This window comes from Carettochelys insculpta, chromosome 3, assembly GCF_033958435.1.
Source record: "Carettochelys insculpta isolate YL-2023 chromosome 3, ASM3395843v1, whole genome shotgun sequence".
Classification (NCBI taxonomy): Eukaryota; Metazoa; Chordata; order Testudines; family Carettochelyidae; genus Carettochelys; species Carettochelys insculpta.
This window is the reverse complement of record NC_134139.1, coordinates 73,110,430-73,126,158: the sequence shown is the minus strand read 5'-3', so window position 1 is coordinate 73,126,158 and position 15,729 is coordinate 73,110,430. Positions and strand designations below refer to the sequence as shown.

The 15,729-nt window shown below is 51.3% G+C and overlaps 1 protein-coding gene across 13 annotated transcripts in view; it reads left to right on the top strand.

Moving 5' to 3' along the window:
- The window catches only part of RYR2 (ryanodine receptor 2), a 975,983-nt gene that overhangs the window by 450,159 nt on the left and 510,095 nt on the right, over positions 1–15,729 (top strand). For 12 of the 13 annotated variants that reach the window (XM_074990102.1, XM_074990110.1, XM_074990109.1 and 9 more), the window contains 3 exons: positions 2,641–2,833; positions 4,633–4,849; positions 5,003–5,107. In XM_074990102.1, coding sequence (XP_074846203.1) covers positions 2,641–2,833; positions 4,633–4,849; positions 5,003–5,107 — 515 coding nt within the window. Of the gene's footprint in view, positions 1–2,640; positions 2,834–4,632; positions 4,850–5,002; positions 5,108–12,724; positions 12,947–15,729 lie in introns of those variants that run through there. The other variant, XM_074990107.1, reaches the window with a different exon arrangement.

Genomic DNA, 15,729 nt, shown 5'->3' with positions numbered 1-15,729 from the left:
CAGCAGGGGACCAACAGTTCTGAAGACTGAAGGCCCTGAGTTTATTATTCCCACAGCTTTTATAACCAAGTGAGAGCACATTATTATGAGAAAAGCAATCAGCTATAATTCAACTAGCTCAACACATCTATCTCTAGTAAAAGCACATCATTCCTCCCAGTCCTTGAACATGAACTCTTAGAAAACACCTGGTTCAAGCAACACAGCTCCCCCGTGGCTTGCCTCCAAGAGAGCAAATGTTTCGTTTGCAAAACATGTTATGTTGCTTCAGATGCCAAGAGTCCAGCTGGGCCTGGGAGGCAGGTAGGAGGGAAAGGCAAAACTCCTTCACCACTCTATATTCCAGGAGAGTGTGGTATGAATATAATAATCAAAATCCTTTCTGTTTGGGGCACCGTATTTCCCAAAGCAAAAATGGGACACTGCATAGGGTGAGCCTGAGCTACCCTGATTCCATATGGAACTGGCTCCAGCTGCTCATCTAAGCCCTGTCTTCTCCTCCCCCTCCCACCCAACCGACCACTCCTCATTCATGGGGGCTAACATCATGCCTTCCTTCCAATCCCCTGCATGCACATTCCTCCCCGCCAAATTTAAAGAGAGGACTTAAAAAGGGACTGTCCTGGCCAAAATGGGACATGTTGTCATGTGACTTCCAGACTGTTTGATAAAACAGCTTAGAGTAATGTAGCAACCACTTTCCCTAATATATACAAGTAAGAATTCGCTGAGCTCAATAGCATATGTATTAAATACAGCATGGCTAATCTCATTTACTTAACTGTGTTGATCAGCTGAGAGCTGTGTAAGAAGAAGAGATCACAGTAAACCAAACAAAATTAGCTATATGTTTAAAGGAAAATTGTCCATGTAGAGCAAGGCAGAACATTTTTGTATTAAAATAAAAGTTGCTTTTTAGCCTCTGCTTGCTTAAACAGTTTCTCTTTGGTAGCAATAGATGAGAAATATAACAAAGTAGGTCACAACTTTTTTTTAAAATTCTGCTGACTATATCATGTTGGTATGCAGTATCAACACAAACAACCACATCACCCTGATGTAGCTAATAGTTGTGCATTGATTTCCCCAGTTCAGCTAGAGTTTCAGAATCTCAAATATCAAACAGGTTTCTCTGATTAACATTTTCTGTGGTAAATAAAACAAATCCTTGCCAGACCTGGAGTGAATCCAAGTTGTCCAAAGTTGAAAAACAAATTTTTTTTGTTTTGTTTTGTAATCTATGTCTTGAAAAGACTCTAAAATCATTTACTTAGTGAAACCAAAATCACTTACTTAGTATGAAATATTACTTACTAAATAATAAAAGTAAACCTTCCTATTAATTACCATCTAAAACATCAGCATGCACAGAATCTAATTTAATTTCATTTCTTCAGCCATAGACTAGCTTTAATATTGTAAAGAAGTAGAAGTCATAGATTCAGAGTTTAAGACCAAAGGAGATATCTCCAGAGCTCTGCCACCTGAAAGCTGGCAGTGGTGTGAATCTCCATGCTACATCACTTAACCATCCTACCGCAGGTTCCATGTAGTTAGCAGAATTCACTTAAGTTCTTAGTTGGCTCTTGGTGCCAGCTTCTAAAACCTGTTATGGAAAAGCAAGGCAAGACATCTGCTGTGCCAGTATGAACACAGGAAAGATAATAAAGTAGTAGGATAGTATCCTGGAGACTATTTGATGACCAAGCCCCAGGAGATAAAACTGCAAGTAATGTGCTGGCCATTGTGTGAATAATCCTACTGTCCTGCCTTCAGTTCATTCCCATGGAATCTTTATTTTTATTTTTATTTGGTTTAAACTGAATAGTAAAACTGTGCCCTGAACTTTGATGTGTATTATTTGACAGTATATTACATACCTCATTTATGCCCAGGACTCATACTGTTTCATTTGACAATGCATTATTTATAATATGCATAAAATAGAATAGAAACCTACAGAAATGTGTCCCTGTCTGGTTTATTAAGGTAGCTCTGACTGAGCAACCTAAATGTTTCCAGCTAAACTGGAAATCCTACCATTCTCCTCCTGTGAGTGAAACATGTTTTACCCCTTTGCTGGTAACCTGAGCATGCTTTCTTTACTGCTTTATCATGAACATGCTGCATGCACCCCAGATTGTGGTAACGGCTATATGAATAACTTTTTTTTTCCAAAATGGATAGTGATAAGCACTGAAAGTCTGATCTTCTTTTATGATAGACTCAGAAACGTCCTTAGGGAGCCCAGGTAAGATTCTGGCCAGCTATTTCAGGCATTTTTAAAAGGATAGTTTTTCTCCAGTTTTTAATCAACTTTTTGCAATTTGGAATTATGGTGGAAATAGGAGTAAAATTTCAGTTTTATGATTTTTGAGCCTTAAAATAGGGCTGTTATTTTTTCCCCGGTCGCATTAAGCGCAAATGTTGCAATAATCGAAATAGTTCAGTTTTGCAGATGCCATTGGGTGCAAATATCACAAGTTTACTTTTAATACTTTGATAATCTAGTATGGATGTCTGTGAGTCCAGGCACGTGCATCTGTTTAATTTCTTTCAAGTAAAAATTTCAGGCTTTAGTGAATCCTTTTCTATGTGACTGTTTAAAGTTGTCCTAAATGTATTTTCTTTTTTCCATAGGCTGTATCGCGCGGACAGTGAATTCTCCTAATCCACACCTGTTAAAAACAGATGATGTCATCAGCTGCTGTTTGGACCTGAGTGCCCCAAGCATCTCATTCCGAATAAATGGTCAGCCAGTTCAAGGGATGTTTGAGAATTTCAATATAGATGGCCTCTTCTTTCCTGTCGTCAGCTTCTCGGCAGGAATAAAGTTAGCATCTGTTACAGTTTTTCTTCTATTTTCAATAAACATCTCCAATTCTTCCCTTGCTGCTTTTCCCCTCATTTCCCTTTCTAACATCTGCCTTCTTAATGCATTGCCTGCTCCATAAAGGTAGAATGAGGAAAGAACTGAAAGGAGTCCTAAAGGAAGGTGTTCTGATGTGACAGGCATGAGGGCCTTATAAGAACCAGAATAAAATAGAGTGGATTACACAGCATTCCCCTGTGGTGTAAGGCTACTGAAACCATTGCGATTAGGGATTAATTGACCTATTTTTTGGATCTTCCAAACCACACTGCACCATGATGAATCTGTCAGTTTTGTATCATCTACTCGTATCTCAGGGTCTTACGGTGACAAAACTGACAAACACCATTGTATATTAGCCCCCCGACTTACTCAGGGGTTGCGTTCTCGCTACCTACCCACCGGTGTAAGTCAAGTTTCCCACACAACTCAGGGGAGCCAGGAAACTGGTGAGGGCACCAGCCCTGTTCAGTTTCCTGGCTCCAGCAAGTAGAGGGGAGCCAGGGACCAGGCAGCAGCCTGGTTCCCAGCTCCCCTCCACTTGCAGAGCTGAGAAACTGATCAGGGTGATGTCCTCATCAGTTTCCCTGCTCCTGTCAGTGGTGACAGCTGAGAGCTTGACTCTAGGTTGCTGCCACTGACAGGAGCAGCTGTCACCTCTGACAGAAGTGGGGAACCCTCACCTGTCAGAGGTGGCAGCTCAGTTGCTGCCACCCTGTCACAGGTGGCAGTTGCCTTAACCCGAGACATGCGCAACTCGGTTGTGCATATATTGGGGGTTTACTGTACAGCTGCAAAACATGGAAAATGTGTAATGTTGAAAATAAAATACATTTTCTGTGTTGTGTTTTGAAGGTTTCATATGCTATTGGTGAGAGTATGGGGTGATTTTCCCTTGAGTTTTTGGGTCTCATTTTTTAAATCTTCCCTACTGCTGTGATGGAGTGGGGGGAGTGCATGTGTGAGTCAGGCTGGGTGTCTGAGGCAAGCAGCAGCTCCCAGTGGCTAAGGATGACCCTGGGGCTACAACTGGCAGGTAACACCTCTGCCCTGAACAAAGAGGAGGGAGGAGACGAGCTGGGTTTTGAATCAGGGGGCGGCAGTTTGAGGCTAGGGAAAGAGAGAGCTGGAAGGAGCCAGCCGGAGGAGGGGGAAAGCTACACCCCAGAGGGGCACCTCTCGGGGTCTTCTCCCCAGGGCGGGTTGGAAGGACCATCTCTGGCTGCTGTACTGTCGTTTCTGTGAGAAACTGGGCATCTGTTGCCTAATAAACCTCCTGTTGTACCTGCTGAGTGAGAGTCACTCCTGCCAGCGGACAGGGTGCAGTGCAGGGGGACCCCTGAACCCCATCACAACTGCACAGTGGATTTCAGAGGGGAATGTTCTGGACTAGGGTTTGTGTTTGGTATTCTCTTTCTTTCGCCAGGGTTATAGCCAAACTTGGGATGCCAGGAAGGTTACTGCCTTTTACACATCTTCATCAAGCCATGTTTCCTCAGTTTGTCTTCCATCTGTCTAAAACTCTAGAATAATCCTAAATGGAGATTAGTTTATAGAGTGGCTAAATGTTTTCTGGTTGAACACTTGTTTCTTCACATGCACACCCAATCTCCAGTGCTATTGTCTTTGGAGAAACAAAAATGTTCCCTCTGATACCTTTGCAGCACTGATGGTGTTAGATTGCCATTGAGAGCAAAAGACTAACCAGGGGTTTATATTGTAGATGCTGTGATTACATACTTTGCTGCTGCTTTTTACAGGGTGCGTTTCCTGCTTGGGGGCCGCCATGGAGAGTTTAAATTCCTGCCTCCACCTGGGTATGCACCTTGCTTTGAAGCTGTTCTTCCAAAAGAGAAGTTAAAAGTGGAACATAGCAGAGAATATAAACAAGATCACCAGTGTACGAGAGACTTACTGGGTCCAACCATCTCTTTATCCCAAGCAGCCTTCACACCGGTTCCTGTTGATACTAGTCAGGTACATGAATCAAACATCATTATGGTTGGCTTAAGAGATTTCTAATTTATTTTGATTGTTTACTCTAAGGATGTTGTGTGTGAGAGTACAGTAACTGGTTTGCACAGTAATACAATGTATTTGTAATAGTCTCTGTCCCTCTGCTTTATTTAGATTGTATTGCCTGCTCACCTGGAAAGAATTAGAGAAAAATTAGCAGAGAACATCCATGAACTCTGGGTTATGAATAAAATTGAACTTGGCTGGCAGTATGGCCCAGTAAGCATATTTTTAATTTCATGTTCTTCAATTACTTTTGTTCACATAGCAAAACTTCTTATTGCAATGTGTTCTGTCACTACTCTGATTCTCCTGGATTTAGGGTAGATTTTAGACCCCTGCACCCAGTAATTTGAAACCAACAGTATTTATACAGTCAAAAAGGGGAGCTCTAAAGAGGATGGAGACAATCTGTTCTCAGTGGTGACAGACGGCAGAACAAGGAGGAATGGTCTGAAGTTACAGAAAGAGAGGAATAGGTTGGATATTAGGAAAAAACTGCTTCACCAGTAGGGTGGTGAAATGCTGGAATGCATTGCTTAAGCTATGTCTACACGTGAACGCAACATCGAAGTAGCTTATTTCGATGTAGCAATATCAAAATAGGCTATTTCGATGAATAACGTCTACACGTCCTCCAGGGCTGGCAACGACGACGTTCAACGTCGACGTTGGGCAGCACCACATCGAAATAGGCGCTGTGAGGGAACGTCTACATGCCAAAGTAGCACACATCGAAATCAGGGTGCCAGAAACAGCTGCAGACAGGGTCACAGGGCGGACTAGCGCTTCCGGGGCAACAGCTAGCCGCTCCCTTAAAGGACCCCTCCCAGACACACGCAGTCTGCACAGCACGCGGTCTGCAGAGCCATAGGCACGCACACCTCAAGCGACGCAGTCATGGACCCCCAGCAGCAGCAGCAGCCAGAGGTCCACACAGCCGCCCCTGCAGGAGCAGTGCTCGCCCTGCTCGATGCCATGCAGGAATCAGCTGAGCACCTCCTTGCCACAGAGGAGGAGCTGTCTGCAGGGGAGGAGGACTCAACCCCCAACCCTGCAGCACCCCGCCGCACACACCGCCGGCTGTGGAGCTAGCCCACCAGCACCGACTGGTGGGAGTGGCTGGTGCTCGGAGAATGGAACGACGACCGCTGGCTCCAGAACTTTCGGATGAGCTGGCAGACATTTATGGAGCTATGCCAATGGCTCACCCCCGCACTGAGGCACCAGGACACCGCCATGTGGCGTGCCCTCAGCATGGAGAAATGGGTCGGCATCGCTGTCTGGAAGCTGGCCACTCCAGACAGCTATCGATCCGTGGGCCAGCAGTTTGGCGTCGGCAAGGCCACCATCGGGGCTGTCCTCATGGAGGTAAAAGGACCCACGGGGGGAGGGGGGGAGGCAGCCCTGGCAGGGGAGGAGAGGGGGGCCCTGGCAGGGGAAGGCCACACACACCCTGCACACCCCTCATTGGTGCTCTCCCATGTGCTTCCCCTGCAGGTCGTCCGCACCATCAACGCCCTGCTCCTCCACAGGCTCGTGAGGCTTGGGGACCCGGATGCTGCCATCGCGGGCTTTGCCGCCCTGGGCTTTCCCAATTGCTTCGGGGCTCTGGATGGGACTCACAACCCCATCCGCGCCCCGGAACATAGTGGAGGACGCTACTTAAACAGGAAGGGCTACCACTCAGTGGTCCTCCAGGCCTTGGTAGACAGCCAGGGCTGTTTCCTGAACATTTATGTGGGCTGGCCCGGCAGCACCCACAATGCCCGGGTATTCCGGAACTCGGGCCTGTGCCACCGGCTGGAGGCGGGGACCTACATCCCCCAGCGGGAGATCCCTGTGGGGGACGCCACCATGCCCTTCTGTGTCATCGCAGATGCGGCATACCCCCTCCGGCCCTGGCTCATGTACCCGTACACGGGCCATCTGTCTGCCAGCCAGGAGCGCTTCAACCAGCGCCTGAACCACGCACGCCAGGTGGTTGAGCGCACATTTGGGCGCCTCAAAGGACGCTGGAGGTGTCTCCTCACCCGCCTTGATGTGGGCCCCACCAACATCCCCCAGATTGTGGGTGCATGCTGCGCCCTCCACAACCTGGTGGAGAGCAAGGGGGAGGCCTTCTTTCAGGGCTGGGCTGTGGAGGCCGGCAGGGCCGATGTGCAGCCACCCACTGCCCCCAGTCGCCAGGTGGGCCCCGAAGGGACCCGGGTCCAGGAGACCCTGCGGGCCCAGTTCGATGTGGCCGCGGGGTGAATGCTGGCAGGCCCCCCACTGCACTCCCCCATCCTCCACAACACTCCCTGCCCCTACGCCCACACCACAGAGCACCCAAGAGCACACACCCCCACTTTTCTTGTAAAAATAAAAGCAGACAGTTGTTTGTCAACTCAAACATCTTTACTAGAACTCTTATTATTATAATAATTATTATTATTATTATTATTATTATTATTAACAAGACAAACTAACTATGTACAGGGGAAATCTAACTGATAAATATATATACATTATAAAAATAGGGATAACATGAAAGGGGAAGATAAGGAAGGGGAGAACTATTTACATGTGGGGGTAAGGATCAGCATAGTAACGGATCAAATATACAAACTATTTACAACAAAATAACAATAAACTGGGGGGAAATATATACAAAGGGGGGGGCCACATCCTGGGCCCCACGCCCCTACAGTCCAGCACTGGGGGTGGGCGGCTGGGATCCCCGCCTCGGCCGCAGCCCTGGCCGGGGCTGGCTGGGGGCCAGGCGGACCGGGAGATACGGCCAGCGAGTGTCAGCTGGCCCCAGGTCCCCCTCGGCAGAATGGCCCTCGGTGGCGGGTGGTGGTGCGACGGCAGACGGCGCAGCAGCTGGAGCAGCGGGTGGAGCAGCAGGTGGAGCAGGCACAGTGGGAGCGATGCGGTTGAGGGTCCGCATGTAGGTCCCCCATGCCTCCTGGTGCCAGGCCAGTGACCGCTCCTGCAGCTGGAGGTGGGGTTCCTCCACCCGCAGCCGCTGCTCGGCGACCTCCAGCTGCCGACGGTGGAGGGCCAGCAGCTGGGGGTCCGTCGCCATCGGCTGCTGGTGCTGGGACCGCCGTCTTCCCCGCCGTGGGGCCAGTCAGTCCTCCGCCGAGGGGCTGGCCTGGAGTGATGGCCCCGGAGGACTTTCCGGGACCACTGATGCCTCGCCGGTGCTCTCTGGTCCTTCTGATGGTGCAGCTGCAGAACACAGGAGGGGGAGAAGAAGAGTGGAGACAGGCGTTAGTGTGGGCCCTGAGCCGTGGCCCTTGTCCCCGCACCCCTCTGCTGCAGGTTCCCCATCCCCGTCCCCAGGAGATGCTGCTGTGATGGGGTTCAAGGGTCCCCCTGCACTGCACCCCATCCGCTGGCAGGAGTGACTGTCACTCAGCAGGTACGACAGGAGGTTTATTAGGCAACAGATGCCCAGTTTCTCACAGAAGCGACAGCACAGCAGTCAGAGATGGTCCTTCCAACCTGTCCTGGGGAGAAGACCCCGAGGGGTGCCCCTCTGGGGTGTAGCTTTCCCCCTCCTCAGGCTGGCTGCCTTCTAGCTCTCCCTTCCCCTAGCCTCTAACTGCTGCCCCCAATTCAAACCCAGCTCGGCTCCTCCCTCCTCTTTGTTCAGGGCAGAGGTGTTACCTGCCAGTTGTAGCCCCAGGATCATCCTTAGCCACTGGGAGCTATTCAGCTTGTTTCTCATATCTAGCCTGAGTCTCGCATTTGCACTCCCCCCACTCCATCACATGCTGCTGTTGCTGCTGCTGGGTGTCCCACCCCCTCCTTCCGGGGGACCCTAGAGGTTCCGCTCCCCCCAGCCCTGGGGATGGGGCATGGCACTGTCGTGCTGCGGGGGTGGGGGCAGGGGCTGATGCACTCTTCTGAGGGACATGCCACTGCTGTCCTTGGGGCCATGGTCATCTGGGCATGTGGAGGGCCCTGGTCATATCTATTACCCCCACCCCTCAACCCCGGGGGTGTGCACCAGGAGGGGTACATACCTGATGGTCCACTCCCACGGTCGGGGGACACCCGGTGGGCGGACGCCCGGCTGGAGCTCTTGGATGGGAGGATGATGTGGAGGCCGGCGTCACTGGAGGAGGAGTCCCTCTCCTCCTCCTCCTCCTCCTCTGGTGCCCTGGGGGTGGGCTCCTGGGGGGGCCCCCGGGGTGCGGGGCTTGCCTCCGGGATGGACTCCGCCTCCGGGGCCTGCTGGGGCTCCTCGGCTGAGGTATCAAGAGTGGCCAGAGGGGAGGAGGTGTGCTGGGGACCCAGGATGTCCCTGAGCTCCCTGTAAAAGGGGCAAGTGACGGGGGCAGCCCCAGATCGGCCAGCCGCATCCCGGGCCCGGGCGTATCTCTGCCGCAGCTCCTTCACTTTACTCCAGACATGATCCGGAGTGTGGGCAGGGTGACCCCGGGCGGCCAGGCCCTCAGCCAGCCGAGTGAACGCATCTGCATTCCGCCTACTGCTCCCCATTACCTGGAGCACCTCCTCCTTGCTCCAGAGCCCCAGCAGGTCCTGCAGCTCGGCCTCCGTCCAGGAGGGGCCTCGCTGCCACTTCCCCACCTGGCTGCTGGGCTGGGAGCCCTGGCTCCCCTTGGGGGGCTGCCGTGTGGCCATCGCAGCTGGGTGGGTGTCTGTCGCTGGCTGAGGGACATGCAGGCTGGCCGCATGTCTGGGCTGCCGCCTGCACGTTCTCTCAGCTTCCTGCACAGGAAGGGAGGGGGCGGAGAGCTTTAAGGGGCCGCTCCACGTGGCCCCCATTGAGCTCGGGCTGGAGAGAGCGTCTCTCAACCCCTCAGCTGATGGCCGCCATGGAGGACCCCGTAATTTCGATGTTGCGGGACGCGCAATGACTACACATTCCCTACTTCGACGTTGAACGTCGAAGTAGGGCGCTATTCCCATCCCCTCATGGGGTTAGCGACTTCGACGTCTCGCCACCTAACGTCGATGTTAACTTCGAAATAGTGCCCAACATGTGTAGCCGTGACGGGCGCTATTTCAAAGTTGGCACCGCTACTTCGAAGTAGCATGCACATGTAGACGCGGCTTTAGAGAGGTAGTGGATTCTCCATCCCTAGAGGTTTTTAAGTCCCAGCTTCACAAGGTCCTGGCTGGAATGACTTAGTTGAGGTTGATCCTGCTTGAAGCAGGGGGCTGAACTAGATGACCTCCTGAAGTCCCTTCCAGCCCTAGGATTCTATGAAAAAGCAAAGGTTCTGAGTCTTATTTCTGGTATCCATTAAGACAGTTTGTGATGTGTTTTAGAGTCAGTCTAACTGGCTGTGTGTGGATTCACAGGCTGATGTAGGAACATCTAAGTTGGCTCTTCTTTTTCATCTTGCTCTTGGAGCAGGAGATGAAGACAGAGGAGAGGAGTGCAAGTGGAGCACCTCATCTGTCTTGGCTGCCCAAAAGTGTTTGGAGGCATGGCAGTGCCATGCTAATCAATGAAAGCAGCCTTAAAGTTCTGACATGTCAGAGTGGGCTGTTGTTGTGTCCACACTGATTAGGTGTCAAGTGGAGTACTGTATCCATTTCTGGGTGCCAAATTTCAGGAAAGGTGTGGACACATTTCAGAAAGTCCAGAGGAGACCAACACATTCAAAGTGCAAAGGTTTTTATGTTGTTTTCAAAAGGAAAAAATACGTACAACCTAGAAATGTATTTTGAATACACACTCTTATAATCAAATAGTATTTGGTTTTAAAGTAGAAGAATCTTGAAGTAAAATAAAAATATTACATGACTAGGATGTGTGTGTAGGGTGAAAGAAGCTGTGGTTGAATATATGATCAAAGCATGGACTCCCATGGGACACTGCACTGAGTCCTTTTCCCATGTACATTTAAAAAAACACACCCTATTTCTTACCTCGGTGTTCTCTATCTCAGACAGTACAAATCTGCACCCAGTGATTTTGTGAGCCATCTAAGCTTGAAAAATGTTCCCTGTAGATTCTGCTCATATTAAAAATAATAAATCACTTGTTGTATTCCATTCAGGAGAGCTGTCCTGTCCATAGGACAAACTGGGGTGGCCGCCTCATCTGTCCTGTGGTTACATGGGCTGGATGGCCAGGTGGCAGGGGCTGCCTCCTGTCCTCTCCCTCGGCACTCACCACATGCGTGATGGGAGCAGCAGGCTGCTCCACTCTGCTGCACCGTGCCATACTGTCCTCCCAGCCTGCTGAATCTTGCTTCTCTGCAACAGTGGGAAGCAGAGCACCTCTCCAGTTCCTGCCATGTGTGAAGAAATGCAGTGCAGCGAGTGGGGAGGGTGGCACCGCACAGCAGAGTGGACTAGGCTGCGACTCCCACCACCTGCCTGGTAAGTGGAGGGGGAGAGGGGAGGTGACCCCTGCTGCCTCTACCACCTGACTCTCAGTCCCTGGGGCCTGTTGCCTGGGGGCTAAGGAGGTGGGGGTGGGAGTCCTGTGACACGTGAGGGTTGTCTCAGGCCTTGTTCGTGAGGTGCTGGGTTCGGGGTTGGTTTTCCCAGCCCCACCACCAGCAGCTGGGAGGGCCCTGCAGTTCACCTTGATAAAGAGTTTGACAGGAAAATGAAAGGATATCAATCAGAAACAATGAATAAAGATATTGTGAGGGTGTTGTGGAGGATGTGCAAAAGCTATGAGTACGTGCTGTGAGAAATGGTGTCCAGTTCATTTATTGATACATAGGAGATAATGAGCCGATACCCAATACCTACTATCTATAAGAAAGAGAGAGACCTGTGAGAGTACAAATTTCTTGTTATCAGTACCACATCTGCTAAAGCGCGCACACATTTTTTAAAAGTTCTGTAGTATATCATTCTGTAGTGTCACGATTTTTCTGCTTTTTTAATAGCGAATCTTAAATAAAAATTCAAGATTAAAAGTTGCTGGAATTGATGCAACTTGCTGGGTCTGGCAATCAAATTATAGTACAGGACTTTTTTTTCCAGAGGCTCAGAAAACTTATTTGGTAGTAGTTCCATGCCAATACATCTTTTTCAGTCTGTGTTATTTTTTAACTGCTAATGCAAGTTCTGCATGTTAGAAGAACAAATCAGGCTAAAGAGTTGGGAACTGATTGTACCTGGTTGATCATTCTTATTTCATGGAGGGCCACTGTTGTTCTTTTCTTAGAACAAATGAACAAAAGCCTTTTATAACTTTAAAGCTACATCTACACTAGAATGCTACATCGAAGTAGTGTATTTCGACGTAGAGACATTGAAATAAGCTACTTCCATGCTGGCCATCCCTGGCAGGCCTCTTGCACGCTGCCCCCACCACCTGCACACTGCCCCCCTAAAAAGCAGACGCCACACAGGGGTTGTTGAATAATAAAACTGGGATTATATTATTTACAAACAAAATGTGTTAATGAATTCTTTAACGTAAAATATCTCTTTTGAGAAACTATATACCTGGGGAGAATTGCTACCTAATGGTGGGGAAATAACCATTTACAACAGAGGTGGGGAGGGAACTATATACAGAGGAGCGGGGCCTGGGTGGTCCAGTCCTTGACCCCTCACTGCCCCATGTCCGGTGTGGAGGGACATGACCCCTGCCAGGTCCGGGTCAGCAGCCCCTCTCTTTTCCAGGGTCCCCGTCGAGGCTGAGTGGGGGCTGGGAGGACTGGCAAATATGGCCGGGACAGCTCTGGAGCCCCACAGTCCTGCCCAGTGGGCTCTGATGCAGGAGAGCTGCTAGGATGGACGGCAGGTGGAGTGGTGGAGGGTGGCAGCCAGTCTGCTATTCACTTCAGGTGCCTGCAATGTGATCGAAGGTCCACATGAATGACCCCCAGGCACTACTACTATGAAGACCCTTGGAGATCGGGGGAGATGCCGGGTGACTGGAAAAAGGCAAACAAAGTGCCCATCTTTAAAAAAGGAAAGGAGGACAATCCAGAGAACTATAGACGGGTCAGTCTTACCTCAATCCCTGGAAAAATAATGGAGGGGATCCTTAAGGAATCCATTCTGGAGCACTTGGAAGAGGGGAAAATGATCAAAAGTAGCCAACATGGATTCACCAGAGTAAGTCCTGCCTGACCAGTCTGATTAGTTTCTATGATGAGGTAACAGGCTCTGTGGACATGGGGAAGTCAGTGGATGTGATACACCTTGACTTCAGCAAAGTTTTTGATACTGTATCCCACAACATGCTTGTCCATAAATTAAGTACATGTGGATTGGCTCCTTGGATCATAAGATGGCTAGAAAGCTGATTTGAGTGTCGGGCCCAATGAGTAGTGGCCAATGGCTCCATATCTGGATGGTGGTCGGTTTCAAGTGGAGTGCCGCAAGGCTCGGCTCTGGAGCCGGTGTTGTTCAACATCTTTGTTAATGACCTGGATGAGGGACTGGATTGCACCCTCAGCAAGTTTGCGGGTGACACAAAACTAGGGGGAGAGGTAGATATGTTGGAGAGTAGAGAGAGAATCAAAAGCAACCTGGATAAATTGGAGGACTGGGCCAAAAGCGATCTGATGCGGTTCAACAAGGAGAAGTGTAGAATCCCACTCCTCTGGCAGAAGAATCCCAGGCATTGTTATAGGCTGGGGACCGACTGGCTCAGCAGCAGTACAATGGAAAGGGACCTAGGGGTTATGGTGGATGAAAGGCTGGATATGAGTAAACAGTGTGCCCTTGTAGCCAAGAAGGCTAACGGCATACTAGGGTGTATTAGGAGGAGCATTTTGAGCAGATCTAGAGAAGTAGTTATTCCTCTTTATTCGGCACTGGTGAGGCCACATCTAGAATATTGTGTCCAGTTTTGGGCCCCCCAGTATAAAAAGGATGTGGATTTCCTGGAGCAGGTTCAGCAAAGGGCAACAAAAATGATTAAGGCCATAGCTTCCACACATCCTCCAGGACTGGTGCCATTGACGTTCAGCGTTGATGTAGGAGAGCACTAAATCGAAATAGGCCATGCAGGGGAGCGTCTACACACACAAGCAGCCCCAGTCGAAATAAGGGGGCTAGGAAAGCTGTGGACAGGGTCACAGGGCGGACTAGCCCTTCCAGGGCAACAGCAAGCCGCTCCCTTAAAGGGCACCTCCCAGGCACACTTGGCCTGCACAGCACAGGTCTGCAGAGCCCACAACCACTCGCAGACCTTGTACACACAGCATGGACCCCCAGCAGCAGCAGCAACAGCAGCCAGAAGCCCACACGGTCGCCCTCGGGCCAGTGGATGCCCTGCTCAGTGCCATGGAGGAGGCCGCCCAGCATCTCCTAGAAGGTGAGCTGTCCTCGAGGGATGAAGGAGCTGCCCCAGACCACCACGTAGCCCTCCCAGCCTCCCCCTGTTGGGCGCGCTGCCGGCTATGGAGGTACCTCACCAGCACAGAGTGGTGGGAGCGGCTGGTGCTTGGGGAGTGGGACGACGACCGCTGGCTCTGGAATCTTCGGATGAGCCGGCAGCCGTTCCTCGAGCTCTGCCAGTGGCTCGACCCTGCCCTGCGGCACCAGGACACCCCCATGCGTTGTGCTCTCACTGTCAAGAAACGGGTTGGGGTCGCTGTCTGGAATTGGCCATTCCAGACAGCTACTGATCCATAGGACAGCAGATCAGTGTGGGCAAGACCACCGTCAGGGCTGTCATCATGGAGGCAAGAGGACCCCAGGGTATGGGGGGGCCTAGGGGGAGGGGGGACTCTGGGGTGACCCGGGGGAAGGGGGGAGCCTGAGGGGGAGGCCGGGGGGAGGGCCAGGCACACCCTGCACACCCCTTATGGGTGCTCATGTCCTCCCCCTGCAAGTGGTCCGCACACTGAATGATCTGCTCCTCCACAGGCTCGTGTGGCTTGGGGACCTGGATGCGGCCATCGCAGAGTTTGTTGGCATGGGGTTCCCTGTTTTGGAGCACTGGATGGGACCCATATCCCCATCTGTGCCCCAGAGCACAGTGGAGGACGCTTCATGAACAGAAGGGGCTACCACTCGGTGGTCCTCCAGGCCATGGTGGACAGCCGGGGCTGCTTCCTGGACATATACGTTGGCTGGCCTGGCAGCACCCATGACTCCCGGGTTTTTAGGAACTCGGGGCTGTGCCACCGGCTGGAGGCGGGGACCTACATGCCCCAGTGGGAGACCCTCTTCTGGGGGACACCACTGTGCCCCTTTGCCTCGTGGTGGATGCCGCCTATCCCCTCCAGCCCTGGCTCATGCGCCCATACATGGGCCACCTCAGCGCCAGCCAGGAGTGGTTCAACACCCACCTGAACCATGCACGCCAGGTGATAGAGAGGACTTTCGGCCGCTTCAAAGGCTGCTGGAGGTGCCTCCTCACCCACCTGGCTCCCCAACATCCCCTAGGTTGTGGGCGCTGTCTGCGCATACTCCACAGCCTGATGGAGAGCAAAGGGGAGGCATTCATGCAGGGCTGGGCTGTGGAGGCGGCTGCAAGCCGCCAAGCCAACTGTGAGGGGATCCAGGTCCAGGAGGCCCTGCGGGCCCATTTTGACCAGGCTGCGGGGTGAACGTTGCCAGGGCCAGCCTGGTGAGCCACCCACTGTGCACCCCCACTGCCCACAACACACTACTTTGCCCACACCACTGCGCACCAAAGAGCACACACCACACATTTGTTTTGTTTTAAATAAACTGAATATTCTTGAAAACAAACAATGAACTTTCTAAACATGAATGAGGAACTATATACATTCAGGAAAGCAGTTACTAAAGTGGGGTGGGACAAGGCAACTATTTACAATAATGCGGGGGGACTGTGTGCAAAGAGGAGGCCTGGTATTGTCCAGCACCCGGCGTGCGGGGGTGCGACCCACGTCTGGGCTGGAGGCCCTGTCGAGGCTGGA